The sequence below is a fragment of the Fusarium sambucinum genome, chromosome IV, assembly GCF_050947815.1.
Source record: "Fusarium sambucinum isolate potato_lamoka chromosome IV, whole genome shotgun sequence".
Lineage (NCBI taxonomy): Eukaryota > Fungi > Ascomycota > Sordariomycetes > Hypocreales > Nectriaceae > Fusarium > Fusarium sambucinum.
In genome coordinates, this window is record NC_139291.1 from 6,748,364 (window position 1) to 6,764,441 (window position 16,078).

Genomic DNA, 16,078 nt, shown 5'->3' on the forward strand with positions numbered 1-16,078 from the left:
GTCTTCGATAGTACTGGTGCTTCATTTGTATTCAATTTTGATTATTACTAAATTGTATCGTCTGAGCTTCCAAAAAGTTCCCGAGTAAAGTGCAACTCAATCAGAGCATTCTCACCAACATGAACACTTGTCTATTGGAAACACCAACTATTAACATCGTAGCAGTATATCAGCTTCACCCAGCTGCAAGCTTTACCACCTGACCTATATTAGATTATATGTACTATGTAGTAGTATCAATCGTCCCCAACCAATAATATTTATACAGTTGTCAAATACTGTCGAGTGTTGAGACTTACCCAAACACTCGTCGCATAAATCTCGATCCTCGTAATGGCATGCAACAAAACCATCCCTTACTCGAGATCTATATGCACGTCACTTAACCAATATCGATCAAAGGTCAATCTGTGTGTGCCAGACTGGTATGTTAGGGCTGGATCTATTGGTTCTAAGACATATCTCTCAAACACTCACCCTTGCATAGTTCTCTATGTAAGACTCTGACCTGACCTCTTGGAAGCCTCAACACAGACACTTACACGTGTATTTAGACCATGTCTGACATCAACCCTTGCTTTAAAAGTAGAAAAAGGCTAACATCAAATTCATAGCCCTCCATGCCATTTATCTCTACGATTACTGGAATGGAGACAAATCATGCATGACGGATGAGTGTACCCTATACCGACCACAATCGCGATTGGAGACACACAATACTCAGTGAAAATAAGCAAGAAACAACTACGCAATTGCAAGTAGGGAATAAAAATACGAAAAGAAGGAATATTAAAAAATGGGACAATAAAGAAAAAAAAAGTGATCGCTCAAATACCCTTCAGACTAGAGAAAGAAGCAACGAAATATGCAGGTGAGAGTCAAGAAAAGACGTGTACCAAAAGGAGAAAAACTCCATTACAGCGCCACTCCCCAAAAAGCATCCAAGGGCTGATAGATGATCAATTCCAAGTATCAGACTAAGATGCTGTATGTATATGCAGTCTATTATGCGTCTGTTATGGAGCACATGACAGCAACAAACGCACTTTTGCCCTCGCATTGGACTCGGTCTTGTCAGGTAAATGCAGATGCAGACGCAGATGCAGGCCCCAAATCTGATTCACGACGTGTCGGTCAGACACAGACAACGACAATGCACCCAATCGGCATCTGCGAAGTTGTCGGGAAAGAAACCTTTGAAAAACTCTATCGTTGATCCCTCACAGGCTGACTCGACTGGATGTACCGTGCTCTGATCCATCCATCAGCAAAGAGAGGCGACAAACCGTCGGTCTGCAGGCATAACTTCGGCCGGCTGCCGTGCCTCGACACGGCAGGACGATGAGGCCATTCGGGACTCTTTGTTTCCTCTACCGCTCATTCAACAATAGTTGCATTAACAGTCGATTCCCCACCCTCTCTCTGTCTCTGTCTCTGATTGTCCAAAGTTCTCAAACCCCCAGATAGATGCCCTAACCCCACAAAGTCCTGCTCTCTGACATAGTAGGTGGAGCTGCAAACACATAACCGCTTGGCTGAGTGTCACAGTGTATCCCATCCGATAACCCAGCAGCCGAATTCCTCTGTAAAAATAGGTTGATGGGTATGTAATATGTGAACGGACTATTTGGTATCCGCATAGACACCCCCTCTCATCTGAGGACAACTCTACTGCTCTGACTTGAACCTTTGACGTCAAACACGGACATGTGCAACGTGTTTCAGATAGCTATCCACTGGGATACCTCAAACGTCTCTCTTTGTATACTTCTGATTGGATCGATCATTTCATCTTCAGCTGAGCATATGAAAAAAACTGCATATCGGATGCAAGGTCTAAGCCTCGTGTCTTGTGTCACGTTGCGTTGCGTAGCTTGTTCCCAGCGACTGGCAGCCACTAAACAGTCTGGTAATTCAACACCTCACTTTCAGGTATGGAAAGCGTTTGATGCATCAGTCCGTGTTCACTTCAGTCAGTAAGCTCCTGCTTGAATAGGACATGATACGTCGTCTTCAAAATCCTTTGTTGCCTCTCACGTTGTCGCCCAATCAGACGAGACGTGTAAGTTGCATAGCCATGGAATGGGACGACTGGCTCGTATAGACACATACATATGTAGGTAGATAGGTCGAATGTAATAAATCATAACAAATTTATTTTCATGATATATTATCAACTTCTGACAATACTTGCTTGATTGAGCAAAAAAAGAAAAGAAAACAAGGCCAAACAGGGTTAGAGGAGGGAAGAGGCGACAAAAACATGATTCAGAGAAAAGAAGAGCGAAAACAAAAGCAAAACCTGATGCATATTCAAAAGAGGCAAGACTACAATGACAACAACCTGTTGGTGTGTCAAGTAAAGTCAAGTCAGGCCGAACCAGACCAGACCAGACCAGATCTGATCAGATCAGATCTAACAGGCAATTTGATGGGGGGGCTTCGCAAAGTCTAATCGATAGATCTAACAGGCAAACAAACACCGCTTATTTTCTGCTTGCTTGCTCTACAAATCAAAGCAAAGGCAAGCCATAACTGAGTACTACATTTATTAGTTACTGGCAAACGGTGAACGAGTGGGCTCGATGGTAACCTAATGGCGAGTCACAATTAGATAGACTTTTATGCCGAAATGACACACCGTCTATCTGTTGCTTCCCGTTCTATTAATTATCATCAAACCTACCTAGTCCATGTTTGCTCTCAGACTTTGCGGACCGCGCCTCGCCTCGCATCACATCGCATGGGCGGGCTGGTCCGGAGCTGCCGTACATAGTACCCATCAAGAGGCAAGACGAGACAAGCGACAATGGAGATGGCGAGGATAAAGTCGTTACCGCATGTACGTAACAAAGCCGAGGCATGTCAGGTCGTCTGTGACCGCCTGCAAGTCATCATGCCATTCTGATGAACTGCTCGGGTTTCGCCAGAATGGTTCGAATTACACCGTCGTATTGAGCATCCGCTTTGTCTCGAAGAGCCTGGCACAATTGCTCCCAAAAGCCCCATACGTACCCGTAGACCAGTACCAGTACTGGGTAATATGGCATGAACGCATAGACGCATAAGACAGAGAGCAGGGGTGGCTCGGGACGGTAAGCATCCTATCAACCCCGTACCTGAGACATTGTATACTGTACTGTGTGTGCGGTGTCGAGTTGAAGAAAACTTTGCAATCAAGAGTCTCTTCTCACTTTTCTCGTGCTCACGGACCATACAGGCCGTGGTAGCGAAAGCATCAACCCTTGAGCGTGGAACCGACTGGCGAGATAATTTCTTTTTTCCTTCCAATCGTCGGTAGTTATCACATGGAGCTTAATACCGAACGAACTGCTCTAACGTTCCTTGTTAATCGCTTCTGCATCCTGATGTTACCGCAACTCAAGTTTGGGGTTGTAGCTGTAGCTGCAGCTGCAGCTGTAAGTATCATGTGTAGGATCTTCTGGCAATAGCAGTAGCTCACCGCATAATTACGGACCCTCCCCAGCTGCAACAATGAACAAGCGATCAAAGTGAGGCTGCATACCAACAAGAAGCAACCGTTGGTCGTAGTCCGAGCGATTCATGATCGACATGCAGGCAGACTAACGAGAGACGGCAGCAGCAACGCCCACCAAATGTTGTTGTTCGGTTTGCAGGAACCAAAATCAGCTGCCTGTACTTTGTTGCTTTGGCAAGCCTGGACAGATATGAGCTCGGGCCATAGTACCGTCCTGTTTATCAATACAAGTTTGAGGTAGAAATACAAGGACAGAGGGGGACTGTCGTCCAATGTTGGTAAGTGATACGCAGTAATGAGAATGACATTGACGCACGGAGCTCCATGTCAACACCCGCTCACAAAGTTCTTGACATATCCCACGTGGGTTGACAGTTTTGTTCAATCGGGAGTTAGCAGAAGGAAGACCGTGCATTGATTGATTGCCCTTATCAAGATCGACAAAGAATCATGGCCAGCGGCATGATAGTTACATGTTGGCACTGCTGCACTGATAGTTGCTTTTTGTCGACACTGGCATCTCGTACCAATACCCTGCAACAACGAACAACGACCCTTAAGGCAAAAGCAACAACTAGCCGTTGCCTTTGAGGCTTACAATGCCATCTGGTGGGACGGTCTCATACTGCATGTAGAATGAAGAGTTTGACTCGCGTGCAGCATCGCAGTACAAGCGCAAAAAGAGGTCCCTAGAATTCCACCCAATGGATCGTCAACATGGATGGGTTGACAGCCACCTTCTCAAATAATAGAGCATGATCTCGCGCTATGCTGGGGGGCCAATTTGAAACCTTCGAGAAGTCCCAAGGACATGGTCGGCGGAATGCCAGTTGGCCTGGACAAGGGATGCCGTTTAGCGTTGGTCCAGGATGCTGTTCTACCAGGGTGCCCTGGCTTCGAGCTGATATCGACGTGCGTCCACATGGCTAGCCCGTCATTTCATCTTTGAGCATCGCAGTCTTGTGTTGATTGACTCGTGGAGCGGCGAGCGGATCATTCGTAGCTCTGCAACTATCGTTGCGCCTAAACTCGGATGAGGACTGTAGCATCGTTTGCTAGATAGATGCGGAAACTGCATGTGCATCTATCTGCATGCGGAAAACCCCAAGCATTCCTAAATCCTGTGCCTGTGGATTGGACATGGTGGCCCCCTAGTAATTCTCATGCCTATGCATGAACGCATTGTCGGGTTATCCGTTTTCTGGGGACGACACATCTGATCGAGTTTCGACTTCGTCTTTGGACTGTATCGTATGTAACATGGGCAAAATGCCTCAAGCTAAGCACACGGATACTGGTGGAAGCCGTTTGCCACGACGACACCACCCAACTATTCAACAACAAAACGAGTAATGAAGTCAATGCTGGCTATTGAACCATTGATTCCGCTGCGGCTGATTGACACGGAACCAAGAGACATTTTAGGACTGGCAAACACGAGCTAAATTATGCCCAGGTCAGATTCAGACGTCCTACGTATCTAAGAGGCGATCTTCCAGAATCATGCCAAAATTTAGGGTCCATGCTGAGCAACTGGTCCATCTGTTCGCTCAAGAACTGTATTGGACTGAGCTAAAATCCGGGGAGCATCCTAAGGACCGGAGGGCCAGGATTTTTATAGCCTAAGTCCCGGTAGGCCTTGCACTTGAGTCTGGCTGACCACACGGCTACGCATCCGGGCCGTTGTCAAATCTCCAACAAGCCCCGCCGCTCCATTTTGAAACAGGGACACCCCTGACCTGACTAGCTGTGGGAAGGACCCCTGCTCAACCTTCCATCAGGGTCCCATCTTGTCCTTGGTCCAGGTAGCCAGGCCCAGGTAAAGCCAAGCATTTCGCTTCCGAGAGACGCTGTGCTGGGACCTTATGATGGTCCAGACAGATGAGACCAGAGGTGCAATTTTGAGTGGTAATATCGACTGTAGCCCCAAATTGACTGGGCAGCTCGAGATGTCCATTGTTAATCCCAAAGGGCTATGGCAGTAGGAAACGAGCAGTTCAGAAAGAATTCTAGAAAGAGAGGAGGGAGAAGAAGAAGAAAAAAAAAAAAAAAAAAAAAAAAGGTGATGCTCGTGCGTGAGCTCTGGTATCCGCGGACGCGGACTCAGATTCCCCAGACCATTGGTCTGGGGGTACATGCACGTTGGTTGTACGTTGGTACGTCGGTAGACAACTGAACCACCACGTTGGATCCTCTTTGCCTCGCAAAATCAGTTAGCCTTCGACCGCGGATCTTTTGGTGAGATTCGGCCAAGCTCTGCATGTACATGTGTACGTACCTACCTACCACATGTTACTGTGCCGGGGATGTGCGCAGCCGGCTCCGCGAGGCCCAAGCCTGACACTAACAGCGCGATGGAGCTGTCTATGCCCTCAATGTTCAGGGCCAATGCCATCCTGTGGTATCTGCGCGACGGCGGTGTCGATAGCTTCAGAGCACGTTCGCAAAGTCTTACGAGGTGGAGGGAAGTCGCAAAAGACCCGCGAAGAGGATCAGTGGAGTTGATGACCAAAGTTAGGTAGCCAGGCGGCCGAATGGATAAGAAGTATTTCCTTTCCAATACGAAGTGACGATTCATTGCCACCGGCCCGTTGATCTTAGTAGGCAGTCGACATGAATTATTGTTTGTGGTTGCAATAATGATCCTGCCGAGCTGTTTTCCCAGCGGATCGTCATAGTCCAACCTCTAGGTACTGGGGTTTGAGGGAAATGATCCGACTGTAAACCGTACTGCATGTGTGGTGACAGACTATCATCTTCTGGTGTGACCAGTCTGTTGGTGGTTATTCCAAATTGTGATATGTACAGAGTATTGATATGCGATGACTGTGAGCAAACTGCGTGCATCCAGGTTGAAGTCCACATCCAATAAGTATGTTTGCGGCCCAATACATATGACAAACAAACTTGTTATAAAATGATTTATTATTTATTATGAGGCGGCAACGGCTGGGCGTTCCTGTTCCTGCATAACGGCGGCGTTCGCTTCTTGCAGGCCCTGGCCTCTGTATGTAGCTTTCTGCAGCAGACTGGAACGTTGTTATGCAAGGTACGCAGCCCAAGTTGCCACACGTTTCGTTCTTATGACTGGACGAGGGGGTCGCTTTACTAACACCAGTCAGCCCAACACCACTAGTTAAGCCTGAGTTTCCTGGACTGTCGATGGGTTCTCTGTCACCCCAGAGAAGAGCAAAGCTGGAGGCGACTTTCAATGGTTCCAGTTACCTCATGATGCATTCATGTCCTGTGACACATAAAGAGAGAAGTGACAATATGGGGAAATGATTTGTAAAACATGAGCCGAGCTGATTGAACACTTGTCGTGCGACCAATGGGTAGGTAGGTAAGTTCCTATCGTTGTGTCCAGTATTTATGATCTCTTGGCGTCAGTTCAAACGATGGATAGTTCGTGTGCAGGCGACTTGTGGTCGAAAAAGTTTTCCTCAGTAATAGTTATCAATAGAATCTCGCCGCCGTCTCGCCTAGAGGGAAATCGAAGTCTCGGTATCCGTAACTGAGATAAGGATACAAAAAATAAAGAGACAGCTGCCCAGGCGTAGATATTAGAGAGCCGATTGAGCTATTTCGTCTTATTTGCTCTAGATTTTCACTGCCGCAAAGCTCGCCTAATATCCTAGCGTGACTATGACCGTATGAGAACAGTGATCCGTCCTTGAGACGCACGTGCGGGCGCTCGAATGCATAAGCACCAGCACAAGTCCAAACGCAGGGGCACAAAGTCCGAGTCCATGTCAGGACTAAAACGATGGGAGGATAGATCGAGCGATGGATGGATTTCGTGTGCGTGTGTGAGCTTAGGTGCTTGTGCATATGTGGCTTGCATCAGGAAATGAGATGTCGATTTGTGCCTTGTTTGTGCGTCGAGTCGTGCTCAATGTGCTCGTTTGAGCCATCGCCCCACACGCTATTTTATAATGTGCTGCTCGTATGCATTGTTCCTGGCTAATGCAACCCCAAAGTATAATACTGGCACTACAAGTAGAAACAGCAGCTTTATGCATCAGCTAGGGTTTCAGGTTTGAGGCAGTCTCTTTGCCGACCAATAGGACTCAGCCCGCGCCATTTTAGGCTGGTATATATGAACGGCCACAATTCGGTCATGTCCTTCATAACGGGCATGGCTTATGACTATCAGATATCCACTCTGCTTGCCATCTGTAACGTCGTGTCTGAAAGAGAAAAATGGTCAAGTGTAGTGGGCCGAACCACCATCCACAAGACTTGAGTCTGATAATGAGGCGGAAACTAGAAACATTCGTACATTGTATTGTTGGAAACACCATTCAGCTCAGCTCTAAAAGTTCGAGACGGAGATGGAGGGTCGGATCATGTCATGCTGCAGATTTGGTAACGCTAAGACTGAGCGTGCGTCAGAGTACACGAGTCGAAGCATGTATTGAAAGTTGAAGGGTTTCATATGCCAATGACGAGTTTGAAGATTGATGGTTCCTTGCCGAGACTCTTTGGACCTTCTGGAACATCGACCTTCTGAGCGAAGCCACTTCTGGGGCGGGCAATTGTATGGCCCGGTGTCAATCCTCGGCCATTGAGCCCATTGTGAACAAAAAGACAATTAGTCCGTTTGGAGCCGGTTCTCTTCGGTGACATTTCCTTCCTGAGCCAGGCCTTCTAGAGTATTGGAAACCATGTATGTGCCAACAAGGTGATTGTTGCCAATAGTCGGTTACTACGTAATGCCTGCTCTCACAGAGAAGGGCTCAGATTACTGCTCGGTTGCGGCTTTGATGCCAGATGGGTCAAGCCTCAAGAGACATTGCTGAAGAGATCCATATCATTGATGTAGGGTCCTACATGAAAGAAACCCTGGTCCTAGCCTCCCGTTGGTCCTGGTTGAGCATTTACTGTGACGCCAGCCAAGTGATGTATGATAGCGGCAAGTGGCGGGACACAGTGTTCAGTGTCTTGCGTGGATGCTGTCATTATTGAACCCGGACAGACCCTGGAAAGGTAGATGGAAGTTGGGATGACAGCAACTCAGACACGAGGCAAAAGTGCAGGGTATCAAAGCGCGTTGTAGTGTATTTCGGAATATCGTCGTGGGACCGTCCGTGTTAGTGCAGATCTCGATCACAATATCCTCGCTGCCAGACATGCTTGATCTGACTCGCTGTGGGCGCAATGGTGAAACGGATTGTATCCAGCAAGATGGAACTGGGAGACGAGAGGCTCCGATTCAGGCCAGTGAGCACCGGAGTCTTGGATGATATGCCTTGGGTCTGTATGAGAGCGGGGTTAAGTTTGAGGAACAGATTTGTAGACGAGTATCATGATTACTGCTGTCGTTGATACCAAGATGCTTGACTCGTCGACATGGTCAGTCCACGTTCTGGTGGTCAATCGTAGCATGGCGCCGTTGTACCATGATCCGTGCATTGGCTTCCTCGTGCGAAGATAGCGGCAAGCGAAGTAGAATTCAAGTGGCGTATTTTGAGCTTGAAGCCATCCATACCGTACTGTCTAGCTTGGGTACAGTAGCAATAGTTTTAGTTGAAGAAAATTACCGCAAGCCGGGCGGCCGGGCCAACATAGAGGCAACCCAGGTCTCTGTAGTCAGTGGACAGAACAGAACAGAACAGACGCACTCCAACGCCCAGACCAGAGGAACGAAGTGACGAGCCAAGGCCCGATCGAGAAGGACCTTCCCCAGAAGGTGATTTCAGATTATGTATGGGCGATTGGCCGGGTCCAGGGCCGGACCAGTGTCACTGCTAGACAGGGCTCGGGGACCTGAATCCCAGCTCCCAGTCCCCAGCAATGGATGCTATCAATGGACAGTGGAGAAGTGCTTCCCTGACGTTACATTTAGAAGTCATCTCGTCTTCTTTTGGACCCTTCGATAATTTTGACAGCCTATCACTAGCAGGGACGGTTGGCTGGGTCGGTCTTGCCCTTGTTAGGTAATAATGCCAAATTACCTTATCCTCAGGGAAGGAACCATGATGCCTACTCAGAGCAAGGTTCCCTGGGACGATCGCATGATTGAAGCAACGCTGCTTAACCCTTTGAAATCCAGTCAAGATATGTACAGAGAAGTAAACTAAAGCAGCTCCAGATGTTATGGAGAAGCACTAATACACCAATGCCCAACACTGGGGCAGAACAGCTGCAGTTGGCCGCTCCATCGGTACCTTACATGAAAGTCATGACAAGACTTACGCAATCCAGCTCGCTCATCGTCATGAAGCAGCAACGCCATGCGCAATAGATCATCCACTATCTCTCTCCACAACTGGCGCACTATCATGTTACAGATTATAATGTAAGCTCAGCTCAGTCAGGAACGAGATGCCAACTAACGTTAGTAACCCAAAGTGCTATCCATTTATCTCGTACTAATGCTTGTGTAGTGGTATCCTAGTTTAGTGCACACTTACCCAAATTCAGTAGGTGCCGCTGGCGCTCCGTCCCGTCAAGTTTTGTTTTATGCAAAACCGCAGACCCAAGCTAATAATGTCACAGCGCAGCACCCGGGTTTGCCGCATAAAATTATTTCTCAGTTCCCTCCCAGAAAGGTATGGGGCGATGCTGTGAACCCCACCGACTCTTCACATTCCTGCACTATTCTGGGTGAAGGCAGTGTTATTACCCGCCTATATTTCTACGCATACATATTTTTGGTGCTGCAGGCCTCGTTGCACATATCGTTGATCAGTTCAGGTGGGGGCCCACATGGAAGTTGCTTGTCATCATCGGCCCAAGATATTCCAATGTCATCTGTTTCGACACTGAGATGATTATTACGACTCTCTGTCAAACAGGCCTAAATGCAGCTTGTAATGTACCAAGTACCGAGCAAACACTTGACTCGAGAAGGAACATCTGCACAGCATGGTTGTATGCCACATTGGTTTATTGCGCCATCATAGTTCATAATGCGAGTCAAGCAAAACATGCGAACTGATAGGCAAACTCGCAGGTAAGCAACTGCAGAGAAGAAGCAACCAGCCAAATACTCGTCAGGCTATAAGCAATCAACCCAAGTTTGACCTACATGATCGACTTAGTTAGACAAACATGATCTGGTCTGGTCATGTATTGACTTTTGTGATCAGATATCTGGTTTCCGGTCGTTGTTTCGACTTACACCTACTATACCAACGATGATTGATCAAGGTTTCCGCCAAATAAGCGTCGTGATCCATCACGTTTGGTTCCTTAGTGGCCATATGTCCAACCAGAGCTCGACGCAGCTCATCGTCACCACAGGCTCCCTCCAACTTGGGCCGCAGAGCAATCGAGAGATGGGACGGAATGGGACGGGTGACGTCTGGCGCTCCACCAAGTCGAGTGCCTGCCAGAGGCCGCTTCGAGGTGATCAACAAGTTAAAGAGGCCTACATACGAGTGAAGCAGCGGCGTCGACAGTCTGTACCTTGCATAGCACGTCCTACCATGCATCGGGTGGATGTGACACGACATAGCCCGGCGAATGGAAGCGTGCATATCGGCGCCGTCGACAGTGCAATAGACAGAAGCGGTGCACAACGCAATTCCGAGTGGACAGTTTTGGAGTTGTGCACGGCCATGATCCATTCTGAACGTGCCCAATCTTCATTACCTATTACCGCATGTTGTTTATTATTCTGTGACAGCGCGGCGCGGCGAATCCAATGCACGCGGACTCGCCAAGGCATTACCCTATCAGTGCACGGGATTATGCAGCCCTTGTGACGCGGTTTACGGTTTGCGTGCCACCCAGCGATAGGGAGGCTACTGGTAGCGAGTAGCAGCGCACCGTGGCGCGCCTTGGCTAGGGTCATGGCATAACTCGCAGTCTGTCTGGTATTCTTGAGACCCCCACTGGCTGGAGACTATAGGATAAGCATGCATTACAGAGCCTTGCAGACGAATGGAAGGGATAAGATGAGGGAGGCAGAGAAATGTGCAACAGAATGTGCTCATCATTAATGGCGGCTGTGGCATTCGTTCTGTTCGTCGGATCGAATTGTGCCAAACTAATGGATGGAGGACCAGGTTATGCTGTGCTGAGACTGGAAGAAGCTGCCCGGGTTGTGGGTGATAAGCCCACGCATAATCACTCACCACGCGCGTACAAAACCAACCAACAAAAGGAAAAAGTGACGGACAGCACAAAAAGAGACACCAAGGGCAAGACATGGAACTTGTGCACACTTGCACAAGCGACCGAGGACGCTCTTTCGTGAGCCTTTGGCTCTTTGGTGCCATCCATCTTCTCACACGCGCATCCACATAAACATCCATATCCATACCTTATCCACTACTTTATGGCCGAGCTCTTTATTCAGTCGAAACATGGGTTGTTGCATTGGTACGGTATAGGCTTCGGAGGCTACTCTCATACCGCGGCGGGCCATCCGGCGACGGATAGGCTCGACGTTTCGTCCAGAATTAGAAAAGAGCAGTGGCTGCGCCATTGTGGTGTGGATGGAAACCGTGGCCCCGTCCCCCGTACTGGCAAGAGTGGCAGAAGGCATTAGGGCATCCATGGGCTTAATGTGAAGAAAGACCAGGGAAGCCCAGTCCCGCACCTGATGGATGTTTCCCTTGCCCCAGACATGACTTGGGTGCTTTGACAGGGGTCCGGGGGCACTCTGCCGTCTGGTCCGCCGCTGGGCCCTGGAGGGTGTGTGTGGGTGTGTACAGATTGCGAGTGTCAGGACCTAAGTGAAGCTAGTGGATCCCATAGAATGGGATGTGGTAGTGGTGGATCTTGATCCACAGCTCCCTGACCCTGGCTTGTTCGAGTGAGACACGACATGGAGGGTTTTCCAACTGCCTATCGAGCATATGGAGTGTATACGCCAGGCCTCGTCGTCAGTACTTATCACTCCACGGTCCCCGTGCTTGTCTATCCTTCGTTTCTCTCTTCATCAAACGGTATGATCGACGGATCTGTGTAATACTTTCTTCTCTTTTATGCCAGGTTCTTCCTTCTTTTGAATCGTTCTTATTTGCTGGATATCCTCATCTCGAGAGTCCCTCACATTCATTATAAACAACCACTCGCGGCACTCTCGATATACTTGATAAATCTCTTGTTCTTGTTTCAACTTGATCTTGAGACTTTTCACGTACAACAAGAACTTCCCCAACCAACATAACTAATACCATCGAGCTACAACTCGACACCCACTCTTTGGAACACCAAAAAAGGAATCGAACACCACACCATCCTTAGGCCGACAGCCAGTCCCAGCAAACTATACACCAATACCAATTAATAACTAAACTCACTACCACAGCCAACTTTAAAAGGTTTGTGGAATCTTGAGAATACCAGTCGATTCACAATGTGGCTAACATGATTGTCTCGATTAGAAATGGATTCCACAATGATGTCCCAGGCCATTGGCCAAGGCCCTTTCTACTTCTATAACACAGAGTCTAAGCATGACGTCCGACAACACTACCCTCAACAACAGATGCACATGTATCCCATGGTCCCTACGTTGCCTTCCACTCCCGTCTACTCGCGACCCAGCTCTGCCAGCAACTCTCAACCTCCCACTCTGTACAGCAATGGCCCTGCCGTCATGACTCCCACAGCTTCGCCTCAGCCCATGTCGCATAAGCCCGCAATTCTGTTGGAGAACGAGTTCTACGAGAACCCTTACTTCCCATCGACACCACCTCTGTCAACTTCTGGCAGCACCATTGGTAGCCCCAGTGCCTGCGAGGTGCTTCAGACTCCCATGAACCCCATGTTCTCAGGTCTCGATGGCCTCGACGGCTTCAAGGAGGCTCTGGAGCCTGTTGAGACAGCAGTCCTCGACTGGTCGAACTGCGGATCTCCCATGACACCTGGTAAGCAAACAAAAATTTCCCTATCACAATTTGTTCCAAATATGGAATTGCATGATGGCATTGTACCGCAAACTCGGGCTTGGGCCTATTTTTGGTGGTAATTGCGGGAAAGTAGGTGGTGCTGACGTTGGCTGCCGCTTCTCAACCCAATCACCTACCAAGGCGCAGGCCTGCAGTGCGCTGTCATAGCGTTCAATTAGTGGAGCATATACGGGAAAGACCTGGAAGCTAACTCTGTCTGGCAGTGTACCTCCAATCTCAACTCGGAAAGGTTCCCTCTCTTAGCAACACCGCCAGCGACATCTTGTCCACGCCATCTCTTTCTCCCTCACCCGCGCCCTACGCGCGATCTGTCTCTACTCCGGATTTGGACGTTGACTTCTGCGACCCAAGAAACTTGACTGTCGGTACTGGCGCTATCAACAGCACTCTTGCTCCTGAGTTCTGTGCCGACGAGATCAAGGTTGAGCCCAAGATTGCTTCTCAGTCTTTTGACTTCAACCCTGCTGCTCACGGCCTCCCCACCTTTGAAGACTTTTCCGAGTTTGACTCTGAGGACGACTTCGTCAACAGCCTTGTCAACCTTACCGAGCAGCCTGCCAACGCCTCTACTGACATTACCCGACCTCGTGCCTGCACTGGTTCTTCAGTTGTTTCTCTCGGCCACGGTAGCTTCATTGGTGACGAGGATCTATCCTTTGACGAGAACGAGGCTTTCCAGTTCCCTTCCCACCCTAGCCCTCCTTCCACCTGCGCTTCCACCTGTGCTTCTGAGGACTGCCACCAGAACAAGCGAGTCAAGAAGTCCCAGTCCGAGGAGCGCCACATTGCTCCCGTCATGAACGTAGCTGCTTCCGCTGCCGACTCTGGCAACGCCCAGGAGTCCCCCAACCAGGCTGCTGAGGGTAGCGACTCTGGTGCCTCCTCTGGTTCCGAGGGTTCTCCTGCTCCTCTCCCTGCTCCTGCCAACCGCCGAGGACGCAAGCAGTCTCTCACCGAGGATCCCTCCAAGACCTTTGTCTGCGATCTTTGCAACCGCCGTTTCCGCCGCCAGGAACATCTCAAGCGCCACTACCGCTCTCTCCACACTCAAGAGAAGCCCTTTGAGTGCAACGAGTGTGGCAAGAAGTTCTCCCGAAGCGACAACCTGGCCCAGCATGCCCGAACCCACGGCAGCGGTGCCATCGTCATGAACTTGATTGATGATGACTCTCATGCCTACGATGCCTCTATGGTGTCTGCTGCCGACGACTATAGTAATTACGGCAAGGTCCTTTTCCAGATCGCCTCCGAGGTTCCTGGCAGCGCCAGTGAACTTTCTTCGGACGAGGGAAGCAACCAGGACAAGAAGAAGCGCAAGCGCTCCGAATAAATGGTTTCAACACTATTTGACATCTAACATGATCAAGAGAGCCACTTGACTATCTTGACATATGCCGAAACGACGCTGACGACCTTCTTCTTCTTCGGCCACCCGCATCTACTTGACGGTGGCATTTGGGTCACGGAACATTTTTCCGTTTGGGGTACATACCCTTGGGTTAAAGGGAATCACAAAAGAGTGCAAGCGGTAATGAATGCATTTACAAATCGTCACTATAACCTGTATCAACAATATCCACAGCTTCCTCTACGCATGACGACAATAGGGAGGACATTTGATTTTATCGACATCTTGTTTTTGTTCAAGAGTTTCAATGCATTGCGACTGCCAATCGTGCACACCGCCGTTTGAGCATGGCTATCTGGGCGACTTTGTTTTTCAACGGATACATCTGGCGCGAAGAGGGGAAAAATTATTTGGTTTTTGAGAATATTTGGGAATCCACACCTAGGAGCGAAATGAAGGTGTGATGAGTTTGCTAGCGACAAAGACTACCATACAAATTTGGCGGCTTGCCGTTCTTACACTCGTTGTAATCATCTTGGGCGACCGGAAGCTGGAACTGAAGGTTTGCCAGAGTGACGGTATCACTTGAGGGCTTTGGGAGATGAAGGGGTCTTGTCTTTCGTCTTCCATATTCTTGTGTTTACTCTGATTCTTTGTCTGTCGTTTGCCTGTTGCCGGATTTAGAGATGTCAAGGATAGGCATGTGCTGGTCACAATCATGACATTCATTCATCCTTACAGCGCTACATGTATACATTAGAAGTTTGATCTATTGATCAACAATTTACATTTTGCTGCTACATATTAAGTTCTTTGCCTTGTGAATGCCTATTGTGATATGATATCTCCAGTCTGGGTTGTTCTCCTGCTCTGTACGCTCAAGCAAAGTTGACTCGGGGCCCAAAGTTTCCTTTGAGTCGCAGCAACACATGCTCATGCTGCAGTAGTGTTACTATCTACTGTACAGTGCCGTAGTGTTGAGAGCCAAGCTTTTCATAATCGCCGGTAGCACCCGCGGGACCTTGCATGGACCCTGGATAACCCACTGATACATCAAACACTGCACCATCTTTGCAACTTGGAGGAATGGCTGGCTACCTCTCTCTAGTCCGTTCTTCCCACTTCGACGGACATTTCAGTCGAGGCTAGAAGTGAAGAAAGAGGTCAGATCGGCGATCGCAGGTAGCGCCCCGGTTGTGCTCAGGGACATGGACCCTGTATCCTGTCCGTGTTGGCGTTGGTGTTGGTGTTGAAAACCTACGGGTAGCGCTTCCTGCAGGTGGGACTGATCGAATACATTACTCGTTTCTTAAGCTAATAACGCAAGTGTGGTTTCTGGGCGAAAAGCACCCTTGGTAGATG

At 48.9% G+C, this 16,078-nt stretch overlaps 1 protein-coding gene across 1 annotated transcript; it reads left to right on the top strand.

Annotated features, from left to right (window-relative positions):
* Positions 1-12,842: 12,842 nt before the first annotated feature.
* On the top strand, positions 12,843-14,698 carry FSST1_002201 (C2H2-type zinc finger protein; the record flags this gene model as incomplete). The annotated part of the gene is made up of 2 exons (XM_083228165.1): positions 12,843-13,326; positions 13,572-14,698. 2 exons carry the CDS (start codon positions 12,843-12,845, stop codon positions 14,696-14,698), a joined length of 1,611 nt encoding a protein of 536 aa, XP_083092383.1.
* Positions 14,699-16,078: the final 1,380 nt, after the last annotated feature.